Source organism: Prinia subflava, chromosome 2, assembly GCF_021018805.1.
Source record: "Prinia subflava isolate CZ2003 ecotype Zambia chromosome 2, Cam_Psub_1.2, whole genome shotgun sequence".
In the NCBI taxonomy this organism is placed as follows: Eukaryota; Metazoa; Chordata; class Aves; order Passeriformes; family Cisticolidae; genus Prinia; species Prinia subflava.
In genome coordinates, this window is record NC_086248.1 from 95,622,895 (window position 1) to 95,630,250 (window position 7,356).

General features: G+C 59.3%; 1 protein-coding gene across 2 annotated transcripts; it reads left to right on the forward strand.

Annotated features, from left to right (window-relative positions):
* The first annotated feature begins 2,431 nt into the window (after positions 1-2,431).
* On the forward strand, positions 2,432-6,553 carry HLX (H2.0 like homeobox). 2 transcript variants are annotated; one of them, XM_063391079.1, is made up of 4 exons: positions 2,432-3,497; positions 4,084-4,263; positions 4,734-4,918; positions 5,807-6,553. In XM_063391079.1, the coding sequence occupies exons 1-4, from the start codon at positions 2,933-2,935 to the stop codon at positions 6,146-6,148; spliced, it is 1,272 nt and encodes a 423-aa protein (XP_063247149.1). In that variant the 5' UTR covers positions 2,432-2,932; the 3' UTR covers positions 6,149-6,553. The 2 variants fall into 2 exon arrangements, with proteins under 2 accessions (XP_063247149.1, XP_063247150.1); XM_063391080.1 differs by lacking the exon at positions 4,084-4,263 and having other exon boundaries at positions 2,435-3,497; positions 5,807-6,548.
* The last annotated feature ends 803 nt before the right edge of the window (positions 6,554-7,356 follow it).

Here is a 7,356-nt window from a genome sequence, read left to right on the forward strand (position 1 = left end):
TTAAAAAAAAAAAAAAAAAAAAAAAAAAAAAAAAAAAAAAAAAAGGCAGCATTGCTTCTGCCGCACAGTTCATTCGCCTCCTTCTCGAGTCCCTCGGAAAGCAAGATTAAAGGGGAAAGTCGCAGCTGTATATTTATGTTTTCATTGCTAGAAGGGAATTGATTTCCTTGCATTTATTTTTGTAGTTGCAATACACAAGGGCGGATTTGCGTCACCAAAGCAACTTGCTGGTCGAGATAAAGTTGCACAAATATTGAAAAGGGAAGTGCTCGCGCTCATTATGAAGTTTTTCTCCGGAAGAAATAAGGATTTCTGCTGTATCCTAAAATACTAAAGCCGCTTCTATTTTGGGACAAATCTCGCAGGCACATCCGCTCATTTAGTCCGAGTTGGAACCTCTCAAAAAACAGGAGATGACCTGGACTGCAGCGAGCCCCGGGTTTCCTGCAGCCTTCTCCCTCCTTGCGCGGGGAGGAGGGGCCGCCGCCTCCCCCGGCAGCGCGGCCGCGCAGCCCTGCGCGCCCCCGGGCAGGCAGGGAGGCCTGCGAAGGCCTTTGGGGAGAAAGGACACCCTTGTCCCCAGGAAGAAGGAGAGGCCGGGGGGTGAGGCAGGTGCTCCTGGGCTCGGCCGCGGAGGACGCGCGGGGCCGCAGCGCAGCCGAGCCCCGGGAAAGCACCTGCCCCTACGGCCCGGACTGCCCGGCTCCTCGCCCTCCCGAGGCCCGGCCCCGGGGTGAAGGGCTTTAGTGCGAGGCGGTCAGCGTTTCCTTTCGGGTTATTTCCGTGCCCGCGGGATGACAGCGGGCCCCGGGCAGCGGCGGCCCCGAGGCAGCGGAGCCGCGGCCGTGCCCGGGTCGGATGTGCCCGGGGCCCCCGCGAACGGGCCCGTCCCTCCGGTGCTGCTCATCCACGGGCCCTGCAGGGCAGCCAGGCGAGAGGAGTTCTGAAATCAGCTCCTAGAAGGAAAAAGTAATAAAAAAAGAAAAAAAAAAAAAGAAAAAGAAAGAAAAAGCACCGCGTTTGGTTTTGTTTGGTTTGGGGTTTTGTTTTGTTTTTGCCTTGACTGCCTGGTGAGCAGCCCCGGGCTGGCCCAGCGCTCAGGGCAGCAGCGGTATTGCTGCACTAATTTAACGAGGCGGTTTGCGGCCGGGGTGCAGAGCCCGGGGCGCGCTTCGTTGCCCGTCCCTCGGGCGGGCTGGCGGGGTGGCTCTGCCCGGAGGTGGGAACGCGAGGGGAACCGGAGTCGTTCGATCCGGTTTGAGAGCAAGAGGATGGCGCTGGGGTCAGCTGGCGTGGGTGAGAACAGAGGAGAGATGCAAGGAAAAGGAGCTTTCCGATGTCGAGGCAGGAAAAGTTGAGACATAATCAACCTCTTCTTTTGCCTCCTTCGGGTTTCGGACACACCTTGGCAAGCCAGCCTGTATTCATTTTTGGGTTTTGCCTCGTTAACAGGAACCAAAGCAAAGCAAAGAAGTGCCTGGTTTTCCCGGGGAGCCAGCCTCACCTTCACCCGTTGTAGCACACGGTTATGGCTAAGGAACGCGTTCCCTCTCGCTCGCAGGTGGTTTCAATATTCCCACAGAAGCTACATCTTCCTACCTGGCGAAAGAAAAATAGTTGGCCTTTCTGGCCGTTCCCCAAAAAGCGTCGGAATTTGGGAGACGTTTTGGAAAAAATAATATGATCTTTTTGAAACAAAATCAAAGCAAACTTGCAATACTCCGACCCGGCAGGCTGCTCAAAACGACAGCGACTTCTTTACTTGTACGAAAACTAAAAAAAGAGAGAAATAGTTGATTTTCAGAGTCAGGTCAGGACAAACGTTCTGTTAGAGCACAGAGAAAAAAGATTTATCATAAATTTGTCCCTAAATTATAGCAGTGAATACAGCATATGATTCTGGTGTACTGGAAAAAATGGGGGTAGTTCTGTCGTCAAAAGTTTGAGAAATTATAAAGTCGTTTTCAAGATGTAATTGGTGTGCAATCAAATGCAGCCACCGGACAAAAATCTATCGTAAAATTACACGGTCGTCAAAATAGTACTGGGTAACTAATCGCCGCTAATGCGGGATCCAACGTGTCCTGGGCCCAGAATGTCTGGGAGCCCTCATAAATACGTATATTGCGTGCATCAGCATGGACCCCTTGTCTCCCAGACTATCCCAGGCTCATTTATCCGGGAAGGAAACACATTTCCTTGAGAATCGTTTCCAAGAGGACAGACCTGCTTCCAATAGCCAAGAATTTCCCCGCGCGTTTCTTTCAAACGTTTGGAAATCGCGGCGGCGGAAAGCGCGGAGACCTTGCGCTGTATTTTTTTTTTTTTTTTTCCTTTGGTGGGGGGAGAGGGAGGGGGAAAGTGGTTGTTCAAAGCCGAGAGCGCAGTTTAAGGGGGGCATAGGTGTGTGTTGGGGTGTACTTTGGGGGCGAACCGCTCGGAATCGCGGCTCCGGGGCCGCGCCGCCGGCGCTGCGGGCGCGGTGGCCGGCCCGGCCCGGCCCTGCGGGGGCGTGTCGGCGGGCGGTGCCGCCCGGCCCCGCCGAGCGCGGATTGGGCGTGGGGACGGAGCGAGGGCTGTTCGCTGCCAGAGAAAGTTTTGGGGAGGGGTGGATATTTTTTTCTTCCCCCAGTGCGAGGAAAGGGGGTTTGGTTTGGGTTTGTTTTGTTTGCGCGGCTCCTCTCTTCGCCCGCTCGCTCGCTTTCTTCGTCTGGCAGTGCGTTCTGGGGACTTTTTAATTTTCGGGCTTATTTTTTTCTTTTTTTTCCGTCATTTTTTGGTGGTTGGCTCTCCTTCCTTGCCCCTCCGGGAAGCGCTCCGCCAGCCGCCTCTCGCCCCGCCATCCCTCCCCATGCGCCCGGGGCCGCGGGCAGCTCCGCGGCGCGCACCCGGGAGCTGAGCTGCGGAGCGGCGCGTCCCCTCCTCGGGCAGGATGTACACGGCCGGGCTGGCTCCTTTCTACGCCTCCAACTTCAGCCTGTGGTCAGCGGCGTACTGCTCCGCGTCGGGGCCGGCGGCCGGCGGCTGCTTCCCTCTGGACGCCGCGGCGGCGAAGAAGCCGTCCTTCTGCATCGCCGACATCCTCCACGCCGGCGGCGAGGCGGCGGCAGGAGCCGCCGACAGCCTGCCCGGAGGGCCCGGCACCGGGATGCCGGCCGCGCTGGGAACCGTGCACCACGGCGGCCCCTTCCACGCCGCGGCCTCGCCGCTCCGGCCCACGCCCGTCGTGGCCCCCGACGCCCCCGCCGCCGCCGCCTTCCCGCCGCGCCTCTCGCCGCTCTCGGCCGCCTACCACTCCCACCACCACCGCCCCCCGCAGCACCGGTCCCCCGCGGCGGCGGCGAGCGGCGGAGGCGCCCCGGCCCCCGCCCGCCTGCCCGGCGGCCACACGCACGGCTCGGCGCCCGCGCCCGCCAGCAAGGACCTGAAATTCGGCATCGACCGCATTTTATCGGCGGAGTTCGACCCCAAAGTCAAGGAAGGCAACACGCTGAGAGGTAGAGAAATTGGCTTGTCCGCTTTCCGTGCTAACGTTCCCGGTGCTCTGTTTCTTGTACTGTCATTAGCGGCTACACCCGCGATTTGAAAACTTTTCGATCTAGCAGAGGAAAGAAAAATAAAAAAAAAAAAAAAAAAAGTTCTAAATCGGAGTTTTTAACTGCTCTCACTGAGCCACCCCCTCACTCCCCCCGTCCCCTTCCCGGCCTCCGCACGGCAGAGCCGGGGCGCGGAGCTTGCGCCCCTGGGAAAATAGCGATAGAGTGGAAATAGCGAGCGGAGCGCTCCGCGCTCTCCGGAGCAGCCGGGGATTTGTGTCTCCCGGGGCACAGCGCGTTTTAAAGGCTTTCGCTGCAATCCGTCTCCCCTCACGGTCTGTAAACATCCTGACCAAGGGAGTAAATATGTCCGAGGATGTCTGACTGCCGGAGCGCGGCCGCCTCTCCCAAGGAGAGCCCCTGAGGGCGGGAGACGGCTGCTTGGTGGCCCCCCGAGCCCCTCCGACCGGGCACCCGCTCCGAATCATGCCGGATTGTCGGTCTCGACCGCGGTATAACAGAGCTCTCCTTGTTCCTGTGCTCGCAGATCTGACCTCCTTATTAACTACGAGCCGCCAAACTGGGGTTCATCTCCCCAACTTGCAGCCTTCCGCCGGCCAGTTCTTCGCGTCTCTAGACCCCATTAACGAGGCCTCTGCTATCCTGGGTCCCTTAAACACAAACCCAAGGAGCTCAGTGCAGCACCAGTTTCAAGACACTTTTCCAGGTACATCTCGTCCCTCCTCGACCCTCCCGTGGCGCAGGGCCCTCCGTCCTGGAGCAGCCCCCTTCCCCCGGAGGGACTCGCCAGGCAGTTTTGCAAGGCCGGGGTTGTGCGTAGCGAGGTTCCGATTTTGGCCGAAAGCCGGGCTGCGTGGGGGGGAGGAAGAACCGGCTAGGGCCTGATGTAGAGGAACGTCCCATCGAGTACAGGAGTAATAGCCTGGGCCCAGACAGAAGAAGCGGGGAGGGGGGAGAGGAAGAAATTAGGGTTCCAGACAGCTCCACCCGAGCCCGAGGCGGCACAAGCTGACAGGACACGTACCCATCGGGCAGGCAGGGCCGCGCTGGCCCGGGCCCTCCCTGCACACTGCACTCCAACTCCTATTCCGATCGATTTAAGGCTCCCTGCAAGGCTGTGACATTAATAATGCCGTCTCTCCCTGTCTTCCCCCGCTTTTCTCTTCCCCTTCCCAGGCCCGTACGCAGTTCTAACCAAGGACACGCTGCCCCAGACGTACAAGAGGAAGCGCTCCTGGTCCAGGGCGGTTTTTTCCAACCTGCAGAGGAAAGGTTTAGAAAAACGGTTCGAAATCCAGAAGTATGTCACCAAACCGGACAGGAAGCAACTGGCGGCGATGCTGGGGCTGACAGATGCTCAAGTAAGAATGGCTTCGGGTTTATTTCAAACCTTACTTCCAGTTTAGATGGATACCAGAGGGCAGTGAGGTTTCAAAGTGTTTTCCCTTCCTTTATTATAAGCGGGGCTGTCTGAGGGGCTGTACCTCGCCCCGAGCATCTCTCGCGCCCAGGTTCCGCAGTGTACCGCGGCCCGGCGCGGAGTTTTCGCCTGCGTTTTGGCCACCGAGGAGCAGGCCGGGCGGAGAGACGAGCGGGGCCAGGGCAGACCGTCAGTGTGCGCTTTACTGCTGCACAATTTGCTGTAGGAGGCAGTTTAAGGCAAAGGAAGTAGAAGCGAAAACACTATCTTTAATGTCCTTTTTTTTTCTTTTTGTTTTTATTTTTTTTTGTTCTAAATCTTTCCTCGCGTTGTGAAATCCTTCGTTCTGAGGAAGTGAAAACACTTCTTCAAACGGAATCATTAAACGCCACTCTGTAATGATTCCACTATTGAGGGCCCGCAGCTCACAGAATTGTATAACGCTGTGGTTTCTTGAGCAAGATTTGGTTTCCTGGAAGAAGGAGTAGAGGGAGAGAGGAAAAAACCCATCCAAACAAACAAACAAACACGGGGTGGGGTGTGTGCGGTATTTAAATACACAAACTAGAAGGAGGAAAAAAAAAAAAAACAAATCCAAGCCTTTTAGTCGCGTAAGGATGTGGGCAGCGGCAGGGGAGGACGGCGAAGCCTTCTCTCCCCGTGTTGCTGCTCCCGGTGGAAGAGCCCGGTGGAAGGGCTCGGTGAGGGGCTCGGTGGAAGGGCTCGGTGGAAGGGCTCGGTGGAAGGGCTCGGTGGAAGGGCTCGGTGCGGGGCGCGGTGCGGGGCGCGGTGGGGCCGTGCCTCCCGTCTAAGGGCGGTGCGGCCGCAGGTGAAGGTGTGGTTCCAGAACCGGCGGATGAAGTGGCGGCACTCCAAGGAAGCGCAGGCCCAGAAGGACAAGGAGCCGCCGCCGGAGCCGGAGCCGGCGGCCCAGCGAGCCGGCGCAGCGCCCGCCGCCCCCGGGGAGCCCGAGCGCAGCCCCAGCCGCTCCGACGGCGACAGCGACAGCAGCGACGCTGAGTCCCTCGACATGGCCCCCAGCGACACGGAACGGACTGAGGGCGCCGAGCGGAGCCTGCCCGCCGCCGGGCTCGGCAAGTCCTCCGGCAGCACCGGCCTGCCCTCCCCGCCGCCCGCCGCCGCCAGCCCCGAGCCGCGGAGCGGCCTATAGTGGGGGCGGCCCGGGACCTGTGCGCTAATTTATCTCCCTTCCCCCGGCCCGGGAGCGCGGCAAGGCCGGCCCGGCCCCGGCCCCGGCCCCGGCCCGCTCCCGCCTGTGGCCAGCGCCCGGCCCGGGGCGAGGGGCCGAGGGCGCAGGCGGAGCGGGGAGCCCCGGCCCCGGGGAGGCAGAGCGTGAGGCGGCCGCCTTTCCCTCAGAGCTGCTCGCAGGAGACCGAAGAATCTCGCCTTTTTTTTTCTTCCCCCTTCTTTATTTTATTTTATTTTTAAAAATTTTAATTCTCCGTTTCCAGCCCCTCGTCCTCTCCAAGGAAAATCCGAGAGAGGGACTGCGAGAACGCTCTCTTAACTCCCCACCTTTCCCCGCCCCACCCCCCATACCAATTTACAATGTGAAGTATTTTGCCAACGTCCTCATTGGTTGCAACTTGTTGCTTCGAATAATCCGGCCAAGAAATACTGCACTGACAAAATATATATATATATATATATATATAACTCCTGTAAATAAAATGTTTGCTATGGTTTGTAGCCACGTCAGTCTGTTGACCAGGGGCGAGGGCTGGCGTGGATGCCCCAGCTTCGTTCACCCCTCTCGAAGGGAGCAGCTGCCTCTCCTCTCCTCGGAGCCTCCCCAGGCGCCCTCCTTTTTTTTTTTTTTTCCTTTTTTTTTTTTTTTTTTTTTTTGCTAATGAAAGCAGTGACAAGGACTGGATTTGATGACACAAAGCTGTGTCCCGATGAGGAGCTGCCGATGCCATTGGTAGCCCCGCCTGTGCCTGTGCCGTGTGCGGTGCCTTTCGCCTGCGGGTGCGGGGCAGGGCTGGCCTGTCTGACCGCCCTGCCAGGAGCCGCCGGGGCGCTTTTGGGGCGCGGGGGGGACACGTTTGGTTTGTTTTTGCTTTGCTGTGCTTTGCTGTCGCCCCGGTTCGCCGCCCACCGCTCCGCAAGCCGCCGTGACGTCACAGCGCGGCCGTGCGGCCCGGGGGCGCGCTGTGACGTCACACACGCGCTGTGACGTCATAGAGGCGGATGGTGGGTGGGGGCAGGGCGAGCACCGGGCGGGGGGACGCAGGGTGGGCTCTCCCCCTGTCCCGCCGGGTGCTGCGGGGCCCGTGCCCTCCCCGGTACGCGCGGCCTGGCGGCTCCACCGGGGATCCTCGGCGGTCCCGGCCGGGATCCGAGGGCTCCGCTCGGGCT